This window comes from Enoplosus armatus, chromosome 2 (genome assembly GCF_043641665.1).
Source record: "Enoplosus armatus isolate fEnoArm2 chromosome 2, fEnoArm2.hap1, whole genome shotgun sequence".
In the NCBI taxonomy this organism is placed as follows: domain Eukaryota; kingdom Metazoa; phylum Chordata; class Actinopteri; order Centrarchiformes; family Enoplosidae; genus Enoplosus; species Enoplosus armatus.
This window is the reverse complement of record NC_092181.1, coordinates 11615990-11629348: the sequence shown is the minus strand read 5'-3', so window position 1 is coordinate 11629348 and position 13359 is coordinate 11615990. Positions and strand designations below refer to the sequence as shown.

General features: G+C 42.0%; 1 protein-coding gene across 1 annotated transcript in view; it reads left to right on the top strand.

Moving 5' to 3' along the window:
- Positions 1-10064, top strand: part of LOC139298998 (sphingosine kinase 1-like) — a 37970-nt gene extending 27906 nt beyond the window's left edge. Inside the window, exons 3-6 of the mRNA XM_070921839.1 lie at positions 379-473; positions 2720-2835; positions 9206-9486; positions 9613-10064. Coding sequence (XP_070777940.1) covers positions 379-473; positions 2720-2835; positions 9206-9486; positions 9613-10064 — 944 coding nt within the window. The remainder of the gene's footprint in view (positions 1-378; positions 474-2719; positions 2836-9205; positions 9487-9612) is intronic.
- Positions 10065-13359: the final 3295 nt, after the last annotated feature.

Genomic DNA, 13359 nt, shown 5'->3' with positions numbered 1-13359 from the left:
ACCTAGATCAGCTTTCCCTCCCACGGCGGTACTTTAATTTGGCGACTGAAGGGAAAAAGGAAGGACGAAGGACGAAGGAGTCTTCTGTTACCTGAGGTCTCTTTTAGCCGTAATTTAAATAAGACATACGTATTAGTGTCATGTTTAACTTGAAATGCTGATACCAAACACCTGCGGAAATGTCCTTGAGCGAGACAGCGAATGTCTATCACACCTCCATTAGAGCTGACCGTGACCTCTGACCTCTGTGTGGAGGGAGGAAGCTGACAGGACAAACTTTCTAGATTTCTCATACAGGAAAGACACACCTGCATGAACACACACTTTACATTTATGTGTGTGTGTGTGTGTGTGTGTGTGTGTGTGTGTGTTTTGCAGAGCGGCAGAACCACGCCCGAGAGCTGGTGAAGGAGGCCGACCTGTCGCAGTGGGATGCTTTAGTCATCATGTCCGGAGATGGACTTCTATTTGAGGTACAGAGAGACACACAGTGTGTGGCTTCTAGTTAGTGCAGGACGCTAAAAATCAACATTACACTCTTTTTTTATCATTATTAACCAAAATGTCTGTGTCATCACTGACATGAGAGTTTAATGTCCTTATTTTTTCTTTGTAGTTTCTGTTTTTGACAGCAGTGATTCATTTGATAACTGTTTAGTTCAAATTCTCAAATATAATACTACTATACTAAACAGTATGTGCAGTATATAACTGTATATGTGCTACTTTGGATTTTATGACTACTAATAGTTGATTTGTCAACTAGTTGTCATTGATCTAATTATTAAAAGCTCGAAGAAAGAAATACATTATTAGTCATGAGAAAATTAATCACCAACTGTTTTAATAACTGATTAATCATTGAAGGCACTTTTTCTAGAATAATCTCAAATCGTTTCCTGGTTCAAGCAGCTTTCCCCCGTTATCATAAAGTGAATATCTTTTGAGACTGTTGGTCAGACATAACAAGCAATTTGAAGCCGTCACTTTGGACATTTTGTAATTGTGACATTTTTCACTATTTTCTGACACTTTGTAGACCTAATCGATGAATCAAAAAACAGATTGGCAATGAAAATAATCGTCACGTGCAGCCGTACATATAAATGTAGTATTTATTAAGTAGACTTTTGTTAATGTGGTATCGCTGGTTAAAGTTGTGATGTCCACGACACACTGAATACTGCAGATTAGTGGTTACAGTAGTTGACTTCAGTCAATGAATGTGTGAAACCTCTAACATGTACAGGTTATATTTACCTCACAGGTAGTCACCTACCTGGTGTGAGTGCCTTTGTATAAATGTTATTAGGGCTGTGTATCATTAGAAACTAGTGCAATGTAGAGCCACCATAAAAGCATCGAGGTTGGACACCCAGCCCTGTGTGCTATGTGATAGTTGTACTGGAGAGTCTGTTTCTTCAGTTACTGCTAGAAAACACTTAATAATTCAATTCAATTCAATTCAATTTTATTTATATAGCGCCAAATCACAACAAAGTCATCCCATGACACTTTACAAAATAGAGCAGGTCTAGACCGACTCTTTATAATGTTATTACAGAGACCCAACAGTTCCCACCATGAGCAAGCACGTTGGCGACAGTGGCAAGGAAAAACTTCCTTTTAAGAGGCAGAAACCTCGAGCAGAACCAGACTCTAGGTGGGCGGTCATCTGCTTTGACCGGTTGGGTTTGAGGGAGAGAGAGAGAGAGAGAGAGAGAGAGAGAGAGAGAGAGAGAGAAAGAGAGGGAGGGAGGGAGAGACAGAGACAGAGACAGAGAGATAGACGTAGAGACACAGACAGACAGACAGACAGACAGACAGACAGACAGACAGGTAGGCAAAGATGTATGGCAGCACTAACAGTAGAAATAGCTGTAATATTAATAATAGGAGCTTTAATAGTGACAGAACTACGACTAAACATAATAACTGTAGTGATGAGAGTCAGGCAGGCCCATGGCGGCAGCAGCACCCAGGCGTACCAGGACCACGATCCACAGCGACCTACGAGTCGACAAAGCACAAAGAAACTCCGGGGAAGAAATAAAGTTAGTAACATGCATTGGACTGTGATGAATGTGCAAAGATGAGGAGGGAGAGGAGGAAAGCTCAGTGCATCATGGGAAGTCCCCCAGCAGTGTAGGCCTATAGCAGCATAACTAGGGGGCTGGTCCAGGCAGGCCTGAGCCAGCCCTTAACTATAAGCGTTATCAAAAAGCAAAGTTTTAAGCCTACTCTTAAAAGTAGAGAGTGTGTCTGCCTCCCGGACCCAAACTGGGAGCCCATTCCACAGGAGAGGAGCTTGACAGCTGAAGGCTCTGGCTCCTGTTCTGTTTTTGGAGACTCTAGGAACCACAAGCAGCCCTGCATTCTGGGAGCGGAGTGCTCTAGTGGGGTAATAGGGTACTATGAACTCTTTAAGATATGATGGTGCCTGACCAGTAAGAGCTTTGTAGGTGAGGAGAAGGATTTTAAACTCTATTCTAGATTTTACAGGGAGCCAGTGCAGAGAAGCTAATACAGGAGAAATATGATTTCTTTTCCTGGTTCCTGTCAGTACACGTGCTGCAGCATTCTGGATCAGCTGGAGAGTCCTCAGGGACTTATTGGGACAGCCTGATAATAAGGAATTGCAATAATCCAGCCTAGACGTGACAAATGCATGGACTAATTTTTCTGCATCTGTAATAATATATCCGTCTGTGTCTGTCAGGTGATCAATGGTCTGCTGGAGAGGCCAGACTGGGAGGAGGCCATCCAGACCCCGTTGGGTATCCTTCCTGGTGGATCAGGCAACGCTTTGGCTGCATCCATCCATCACTACTCTGGGTGAGCCACATGCAGAATCCTAAATAAAACCAAATCTTCAGCTCTCTGTGCTGATCTGCCGACACTTTGTGGGTGCAGTCATGATACTGTGGTATAGTAATGATACACTACTATTGTTTGTAGGTCACATTGAGCTTAATATTTCATTTACTGTTTTATTAATCTGTCATTTTGTATGAAACATGTTGGTGTGGTTACGATATTGTTTCTCTCATTGCTGCACACACACATCACTTCTATGGCTTGATTTACTGTAGTAAAGGGTCACTGATTAAACAATTAATCGAGCGGCAGATTATTAATCTGCATCTATTTTGATCATCGAATAATTGCCATTTTTCCAGATAAATGTCAAACATTTGCCGATTCCAGCTTCCTAAATTTGAGGACTATCTTCGTCATGCATGATAGTAAATCTGAATATGTTTGGGTTTCAGACTTTTGGTCGAGTAAAACAAGACATTTGAAGACGAAAAAAAGGGCAATTCTACACTATTTTCCAACATTTTATAGACCAAATGATTAATCAGTTAATCGAAGAAAACAGTCAGCAGATTAACCAATAATGAAAATAATTGTTAGTTGCAGCCCTTTGCTGTAGATAAGAACATATAAAAGTGTCATTGTAGCATCATGACTAACTCACAACTGACAGCACAGAAACCAGTCTAACCAGTTCGGTAACATGCTGATTCACTGCAGGCCCAGTGCTGCAAGTTTCATTTGCGTGCTCACAGTATGTGCATACTGCATGCAGATAAATCCGGTTTAAATCAGATTATGCAATGGGTAGTTTTAGCCAAACAGTGTGATTGGTCAAAGATGTGCTTCAAAATGTGCTTCATGAGAGACTGGACCAGAAACAGGAAAACTAACGCAGCGGTCTATAGAAGCAGTTCTGTCCATTTTTATTCTTATGTGCAGAATGTACAGTTGAAGCTTTGCAGACAAGGACATAATCCCCCTGAGTCTGGTGTTTTTCAGTGGAGCCTATAGTACTGATGGTGCACAGTATCTCAACTGTATATAAATATAATAACAGGGATTTTAAATGCTTGTGGCCGGCTGCAGACACAACTTCTGGTTGAAGATGATTCAACAAATTAGATGGAGTGTTTTTTTTAGTATCGATATAGTATCCTTTGTATAACTGAGTCTGCCTTCTGGCGCTCTTCATGCACTCATCTCATCTATTAATTATTGATGATTTGCTCATTTGAGTGATTGGAGTTCATTCAACCGGAACAAAGCTCAGAAAGGAGAAGCTGAAGGAGAGAAAGGAAGGAGGAAAGAACCAGTGAACAAATGAACAATAATGCAGCAACTGATCAGATTCAGAGGTGGACAAACTTATGCTGTGACGTTCAATACTCCTTATATAGAGCTCTAGATTTGCACGTGTGATGACTATAACTGAAGCCGATATTGACATCAATATTTTAGAGTTTAAAAAAATCAATATCTTTTTTGACATTAACAGTCCTGATATTGATCCATTAGTTTTTTTGTTTTTTATTGTGACCAAGATACATACTGAGCAGGACATTTGTGTCATGTGTAAAAATCAACTTGTCTTTCTTAATCACTACCATACGCCCACAACAGGATAGTGATTTTGAACAAAAGAGGGTTTAGTCATTACTCATTACCCAATGCTGTTACTGTTGCAACAAGCTAACATGAGCAAACAAGACTTAAGTCGTCGCCATGCGTCGTATGAATTTGACCACTGGACCGTGTCTGTAATCTCATTCTCTACAGTGAAGACTGTGTGTTTTTGTTCAGCTCAGCCTCTGAACTGAATTCACCAGAAACTCTGGTTCTTTCTGTTTTTTCCCTCTAGTCTCCCTTTTCTTCTCGTCTCTGTACGTTTATGAAACAGATTCATTAAGGTATACGTGCAAGTTTTTTTGCTCATGCTGCCTCTAAAATTTGCTTTGTGTTTTGTCTGAAGACTCAGTAGGAGTCTACAGCCACGCTCGTGGCTTTGTGAGGCTGCGCTTTGGCACAGCGGTGCTTTGAGCTAGATGCCAGCGTCAGCATTGCAACATGTTCAAAATGACAATATTAACATGCTGACCATCTTAGTTTAGCGTGTTAGCATGCTAACATTTAGCACTAAACACAAAGTAGCTGAGGCTGATGGGAATGCTGTTTTGCAGGTATTTGGTCATAAAGTATTGGACAAACTGCAATTTTGACCTGATGGTGCTAGAGGAAATGTCAGCGATCAAAACAGTAATTAGGATTCATCAATTTTGTAGATGAATGTCTACAAAATTCCACGTTTCAGTCTGGACCAACATGATCGCCCGATCGATCAACCAACTGACAGACCAACACTGCCATCCATAGAGCAAAGGAAACAAGCAAGAAAAGCCAACAAACAGAGGAAGAATGGGAGATGACGGCTCAACGTGTTAAATAATATCCCTGCGTATCCCTTTTACCTGTATTTCAGCTGTGGCAAGCCTGATAGCTCCACGGTTTGTGGTGCACAAAATGTTGTGATGTAGTCGAGTGTAGGCAGTTTATGAAGAGATGTTGTTGTTGACTGTTGTTCACGTTTCAAATACTCTGCCCTTTCTACTCTGAAGTCACTTGGTGTTACGTGGGAAATTTAAAAACCTCATGAGGCACTTTGTTTTTAAGCTGCTCCTCCTGTTTGTAGGTCGCATTAAGCTTTATCTTGCCCTTTTACTATTTTATTTATTTTGTAATCTGTCATTATGTATCTCAGAGTATTTGTTTGTTTGGTGTCTGGCAACCTTTATTTAAGCCTTTGTGCTGCCGTTTTGGACTTTTTTTCTCAGGGGTGTCTTACTAAATAAAGGATAAATTGATTAAAGTCACAATGAAATGAAATTAAACATAACACCTGGCACTGGTGGTTCTGTCTTCACCAAAGGGCCACATTCATTCATCACTTCGACTGCATCTGCCAATCAGCTTCTCATCAAACAATAGTCTTCCTGCCAGAGCGGCAGCAACAATGAGAGGAAGGGACCAGACTCTGTATTGTTTACTCTCCTCTCACACTCCCGGGGCATCCAGAAAACATCCCTCTCTCTCTCTCTCTCTCTCTCTGGTTGCTGCAGGCTGTCCTGCAGTGGCCCTGGCTCAGAGTGTATTTGGTATTATTCCCAGCTGAATGTAGGGTTCACCGAGGCTGCGTGGATCAAACGAGTGACAGCTAGAACGTATCTGGTATTATGCAATGCAGTGAACAGGTTCGCTGAGTGAGGGTTTAATGTGTTTCTGTACACGAACATAATGAGCACGAGCTGGAACATCATCTGCGAGGCTGAACTCTGACAGCTTCTGAAGTGACAGGTGTGACACTTTGATGTGAGTGAGAGTCTCCCTCCCCTGGCGGTTTACAGATACTGCATAAACAGCTTGAAATACGTGGACAGGATCTGGAAATATAAGGAGCTTGTCTAAACTCAGTTTCTGGTTTACACCTAGCTAAAACTAATGCAGTCTAATAGAACCGTCCTGCAATAAATCATACCTTCATGAGGGTTATAATGCTCAGTTTTTCTTTTAGAGAGGTGTTGATTTAACTGTACGATCGTTTTGGAGGATGTAGTCTGAGGTGTTTCTATTATTAACACTTATATAATAAATATATTGTTTTATGTGACATTATTAGCATTTTGCTATTGTAGCTTGTTGAGGTGGAGCTAGATTAAACTGCTTTATGTACAGTTAGGTAGTTTAGTCCAGTGGTTCCCAATCTAAGGGTCGGGCCTCCAAAGGGTCACAGTGTGTAGTGGTAGTGAGAGGATTAATAGAGTAGTAAAGAAGAAGTTAGGCTACATATATTTGTATTAATGTATAATCTGAGAAGTTAAGAAAGGAATGAACTGTTTGGTGGAACTCATCTGAAACACAAGCCAAAAATGTTGGGGAACCACTGGTTTAAAGTTTAACAGTGGTCTGTTTTTAGCCTGACGCTGATGTTAGCATTCACAGCTGTGTCTTACTGTAAGTATAACCTCACAGAGCCACTGGCATGGCTGCAGACTCTTAGTCTTGTTTATGTAAATCTTGATCTGAAAAGTAACTACAGCCATCAAATAAACAGTGCAGTAAAAAGTACAACATTTCCTTCTGAAATGTTCTGGAGTAGAAGTATAAAGTAGCGTAAAATGGAAACACTCAAGTAAAGCGCATGTGCCTCGACATCGTACTTGAGCAAATGAACTGTAAGTTACTCTCCACAAGTGATTCTCGGGCAGCAGCTGACGAGTTGGACGTCTTTTTATTTCTTGACCTTTTTACCAGACAGTGATGAGAAAGACACGGAGCCGTGGAAATGTGGATGAGACTATTTGGATAGAGAGAGCGCTGAATATATTCAGGGTGATGAATATGGAGATATCTGCAGGGCCACTGCCAGTGAACTCCACTGAGACGTCCAGTCGTCGCTGTAATTGGCTGTGGGTGGTAACAGCAGGCAAATCTGTGTGTGTGTGTGTGTGTGTGTGTGTGTGTGTAAGGGGTGTTGTCATGACCTTCAACCCCTGTCTCCATTCTCCCAGATGGGGTTGTCTTTGTTGTCTGACTGGCCTGTCATGTCTGAAGGCCCATAAGCTGATTCTGTCCCACCTCCAAGATTTGTCCCTGAAGCCTCCTGGTTTATTGAACCTACTCCCCCCACCCAGCCCTCACCCCACTCCCGTCATAGCTCCATGGGCCTCCACACTCCCCATCTACCTCCTCTCTCTCCTTCGTGTTTTGACGATTACACAATAAGGTCAGTTACCCCAGTATTGTATAACGCTCCTCTTATAACTCGCTCCCCAAAACACACACGAGCCTCGACCCACTTCCAAAAATATTAAGTGCACCTTCCTGTTTTATTTTTCCCGTCTTATTTTTGAAGCTAGATTCTTAACCATGTCTCTGTCTAGAGGTCTGGTGTAGGGCTGAGATGTTTATTGAGGAGAAAAGATGCGTGCTGTGAGAATTTACTGCTTTTCTCTGTTTTTATTCACTGTAAATTAAATATTTTTGGATTTTGCGCTGCATTGTTCACTATTTTCAGACATTTTCATTGACTGAAAGATTAATAGATGATAAAAATAATCATTAGTTGAAGCCCTAGACTGGTGTCCACTTTGGATCTGGTGCATCTCTGCCCACATGACCTTTGACCATTTAATTAGAGCTGATGCCTCCTTAAAGACAAGCTCTCCTACTTCTAAGTCTGGAAGCTGTAAACACAACCTGTCACACATTCAAGTGCATTTGGTCGGAAATATTGACTAAAAGCACCCTGAAGTAGAAGCAGTTCTGTGGTGGCTGCTGTTGTGTTGCAGAAATCAAGCTTCACATAACAAACAAAAACATCTGGCATCTTATAACTCTTGGTTGCTGTCTGTCCATCTGCTGTGTCCATCCATGTAGGTGTCTATCTATCAATAGGGCGGAGCATCATTTAAAATGTTTGATATGATATCTAAGTTTCGATAACAATATCAAAACAATACTACTTCAAAATCCTGCCACAAAGTCCATTTAGTAGCTGTCCTGAGCTTTTGATCATGATCTTCATCAGCAGGTGGAGTTTTCCCAGTTGTAGGTGTTGAAATTTTGCACTTTAATGACTTCTGTGCTCAGAAAAAATAGAAATTTGAACATCTGCATGGCAAACTCGATGAAGATCATGTAACATAATCGAAAGCTACGTAACAGCTAAATGGATTTCTGAACTGTTGTTTCTTTCGTCAAGAACCTCAACACTTCTTGGATACCGTTTGGGGAATATAAACATGTTGTAACCTTTTTTTCTGTTTAACCCTGTCATGTCACACTGCTCGTGTATCGGTGTTAAACGCTGAACTTTTTCTAACTTGTATATAGTCTGAAGAAAAGTTTTCTTTTATAGATCGAGAGATATCGATTTGTGATAGGAGAATAAATAAACAAGTCTGACCAATGACATTTAATACTCAACTCTCTGTGATCAGTACTAGTTAGTATTAAAACTTGATTCTCAGCTATATTTATTAATGAATTAAGTTATTTCATCATTTTTACTGGCTGTTGTTTGATCGTTCTTTGCTCTCTGAATTTACACAATACTTCAGCTTACCCAGTCACTCATATAAATACCCTTCATACTTAGCCTTTATTTCACAAAGGACTCTCATAAAATACATTGTCTCTCAAACAAGAGAGACCTGGCAAATGACAGCATAGAGGTTAATTTACGGCGTTCCCACGCACATTAACACCTGAAAGTCATGAAAGAGGGAACCATGACAATCATGGCAGCATAAGTTGCTCTCTGTGGAGAGATGTTTCCAGGAAGTGGTTAACTCATCTCTGCTCCTTTGCTCCTCCGGTGTCCCTCCTCCAGAGCCTCGCCGGTGTCCAGTGAGGAGCTCCTGGTCAGCTGTGGTTTCCTGCTCTGTAAAGGACTCGTGTCCCGTATGGACCTGGTCTCCATCCATCTCTCCTCCAGCCCGCGTCTCTTCTCCTTCCTCTCGCTGGCCTGGGGCTTCGTAGCGGACGTGGACGTAGAGAGCGAGAAGTACCGTCACGTCGGTGCTGCCCGGTTCACCGTCGGCACGCTGGTGAGGCTGGCGTCTCTCCGCGTCTACAAGGGCAAGCTGGCCTACCTGCCCGCCACCGAGGAGGGTTGGAGAAATAACATGACACTGCACTGCAACAACCAGGCCTCCTCTGTGCTGTGTCGACCGTCCAGGGACTCCGCCGGCCAGAACACCTTCCACAACTCCTGCCACTCCAACAACTCCCTCAAAGTGAGGAGGACGGAGAGCACGCCTCCTCGAAGCGCCACTAAAGCCCTCAGCGGCCCGCCCGACTCCCTGTTGCTGCCTCTGGACCAGCCGCTGCCCAGCGACTGGGTGGTGGTGCAGGAGGAAGACTTTGTCCTCATGCTGGCCATGTACCAGTCCCACCTGGCGGAGGACCTGCTGGCGGCACCGGACGCCACCTCGGACGACGGCGTCATCCATCTTGTCTACGTTAGAGCGGGAATATCTCGCGCCGCGCTGCTGAGGCTGTTTCTTGCTATGGAGAAGGGCGCACATCTGGCTACTAACTGTCAACATCTGGTGCACACTAAGGTGCGGGCTCTCCGGCTGGAGCCATATTCACCCAAAGGGATAATAACCGTAGACGGAGAAGTGGTGGAGTATGGGCCACTGCAGGCGGAGGCACACAGAGGCCTCGCGAGATTAATCACTGGATGAACGTCAACACCAGCTTTCATCTCTGCTGTTTAAAATCCCAATAAACACATTTAATGTCCAGGTACAGAAGCAAAGCAACGGACGTAAGACTTCACTGTTATCTGCAGTGTTAGCCTCTCGACGGTACATAGAGAAAAAACAGGGAGATGTAGCCCGGGATATTACGACGAACAGGTGCCACGTGTGGAGACCCAAAGTGTTCAGTATTAAATAAATAAGTAAGGCATTATGAAAAGAATACTCATATTAATAAATGCAGACAAAATACACAATAATAACCATTAAATTATAAAATAACCCAATACATTTTTCAAACTTAGCTTATTATTATGAAATGTTCCTCGCTTTCATAATAAGAGCGTGTATGGCACTATTTGTAATTTTAAACTGTCCTTTTTCCATGTTTGTTTTTATTTCACAAACTCTCGAGCTGTTAATCAAGACAGAGTCAGTTATGAGATGTTGGCTGTTGTGATCGGCTGTCTGTTTAAGCAGACAGCCAATCACATAACTGACTCTGTTTGTCCTGAAATAAAATAGATTTTTTTATGGTCAACTTGAGTGCACAGAATAAACAATGTCATCTTTCAGGACTTTAGAGGCTCCGTACTTTGTGATAAAAAATGAAAAAAAAAGGAAATTTTGAAATTCCAAAAACCTGCTGAAATAAAGTAAAAATAGACTGCAGTTTTTTCTGTGAAAAGAAACAGGATGAAATTTCACAATAATGAGCATAATAATGAGAAATGTATTTTATTAATCTATGTATTTAATAGTGAACACTTACTGAGCTTTGAAATGTCAGCATCAATTTACAGACCAAACACACATCATCTCATTTCATCACCTCATGATGAAACGTGTTCAGCCTCCATGGAAAGTGAATCCGTCACTGTCTTTCGCTTCCAGTATCTTGTTTGTCGCGGCGCGGAGAGGATTTCTTCTCTGTGCTGAAGCCGACACATCAACCTGAATTACAGCATGTTACGCAACAGCAAAGGGTTGGATTTATGCCTTCACGTCTACTCTGCAGTACGTTGGAGACTGTGTGTGTGCGTGAAGCATGGCGCTGTTATTGCCCCAGTTTTAACAGAGGTCATGAGGCTTTGTGATTGTTTATTGAACACAGAGACACTCAAACACTCAATTAAGGCCAAAATCCTCTAACTTGTCTGAGCACCGGAGTCGCAGATTCAGAAGGGTTCGATTGGTTGCCTTGAAGAGTCGCCAGCTCCATTCTGGTTCCCTAAACCAACCATGTTACCTTAATTTCTCTTGAGAACAGATACATGTCTGTAAAAACAGTTCTTATATCTTCTATTTTTAATAATAAGATTTTATTCTGAACTAAAGATCCAGATCTTATAGAGAAGTAGTCATATTTAAGTCTGCAGGGTGCTGCCAAAACAGAGCAGCAGTGTGTTATGATTGCACACACAGGTGACGCACTATTTCACTGATCAGCAGGTGGCAGTAAAACGCCAAGTTAAGCAGCAAAGTACCAACAAAGGCAGAGAAGAAGACTTCAAGCTCGTAAACATGCATGTAAACAATGCTGGATTTAAAATACTGCAAGAAAATGCATTCAGCATGTTTGGATTTGTTAGACCTCAATGATTCACACAATGCATTTTGTGAGTAACACTAAATGTGAACATAACTTTTGTTTGTTTACAGGAAAACTCCACAGGGCCCCTTTAAGACACAGTTAAAGGGTTAGTTCACCCAAATGACATAAAACATTTTCTCACTAATCTCTAGCATGTAGTCATTTACATCGATTTTATTTTTGCCACTCAAATTTTGATTTGCAAGAGATTTGCATTGTTAAATAATAACTAGCAAAAGACTTGTTTGGGAAATACATTTACACTGATGTTTCCATCATCCATGCAGTCCTGATGGTGGATTCATTTGTAGTCTTTTAATAATGTAAATTTCTCTCCCAGTTTCGCCTTTTGTAGTCTCAATATGTGTGTGAGTTATTCCATTTAAAAAGATTACGACTAACTGGTTTTATTTGAACAGGTTTTGAAATATCTGTCTCTGAGATTTGTGCCTCCACACAAATCAATGGAGGTAAACAGAGTTTCGTTTGTGGTGCTCAAGTCAACAGACTTCACCGTCAGCCGTTTATATCGGGACTGTTTCTTCTGTAGAAAGTTCCAGTGAAAACTGTTCACAGTGAGGTCTGTGGATTAACCAGAGAAACCAGAACATTTTGTCACTTCTGGACTTTTTAAATATACATTATTTTATTGCACCACAAACAAAGTATCAAACAAACTTGGTGTCGAGGCAGAAATCTCAGAGATAGACATTAAAAGCTGCTGCAAAATGTTTTGTGATTTATGTGAACTGACTCTTTAATCCACCTATTCTTTGCACCTTGTATCATCATAAGGTCCAGTTAATTGTTTGGTGCTGGTTTATCCCATTCATGTGAATAACTGGCTAAATCACCTACGAGTTTACTGGCTGTGAGTTAAGAAATCACTATCTGAAGTAGATGCAGACGAGGCAGGAGAGTTGTGCTCCCAAAAAATTAAATTACAACACAGAACTCACCTGAAAAATACCTCCTGTAGCGTGCTGAACATTCCAGACTGATGGCAGCAGTGTAAACGTGTTCAGTGGCTCCTGCAGCTCTGGTCCTGGACGGCTGATTGATGTGTTTTAGTGCCTCCGCGGCTGCATCCTCCATCCCAACATACCACTCCTCCTCCTCTTCTTCTTCTTCTTCTTTCTCCTCTGCTCTCATCCATCCATCCGCTGCTTTAAGTAACTGCAGTGCTCTGCAGAGCGGTTGCAGGCCTGTGTGTCTCTGGCTCCACATACACACACACACACACCACACACACACACACACAGGCCGTGCCTATGGCAGATTTATTAATGATCATCACCTAGGTGTCCTTACCATTGAGCTTTAAGTAGCAACGAGGAAATGATGACCTAGGCTTCTGGCAGGAAAGTCATGATGTTTAAATGTGTTGTCGCCTGAGTCAAAGTGAAATGTAGTCATGCCTTAAACAAGGGTTTTTGGGGGGTTGAAGCAGGTTAAACGAGCATATTGGTGAGCATAGGGAGTACACAGAGAGGGGAGGGAGGAGGAGGAGGAGGATGGGGGGGGGTATATCGACTTGTTAAATGCTGCATGAGGTAGGCGGCGTTGTGTTCCTGACAGGGCGCTCTTATTCTTCCTCCTCACCACAAGTAATCATTTGGGACATTAGCAAACTGTCCTGACGCTGACTGAAGGATGCATTTCAGTTTATTTCACCTCAAGGCGAAA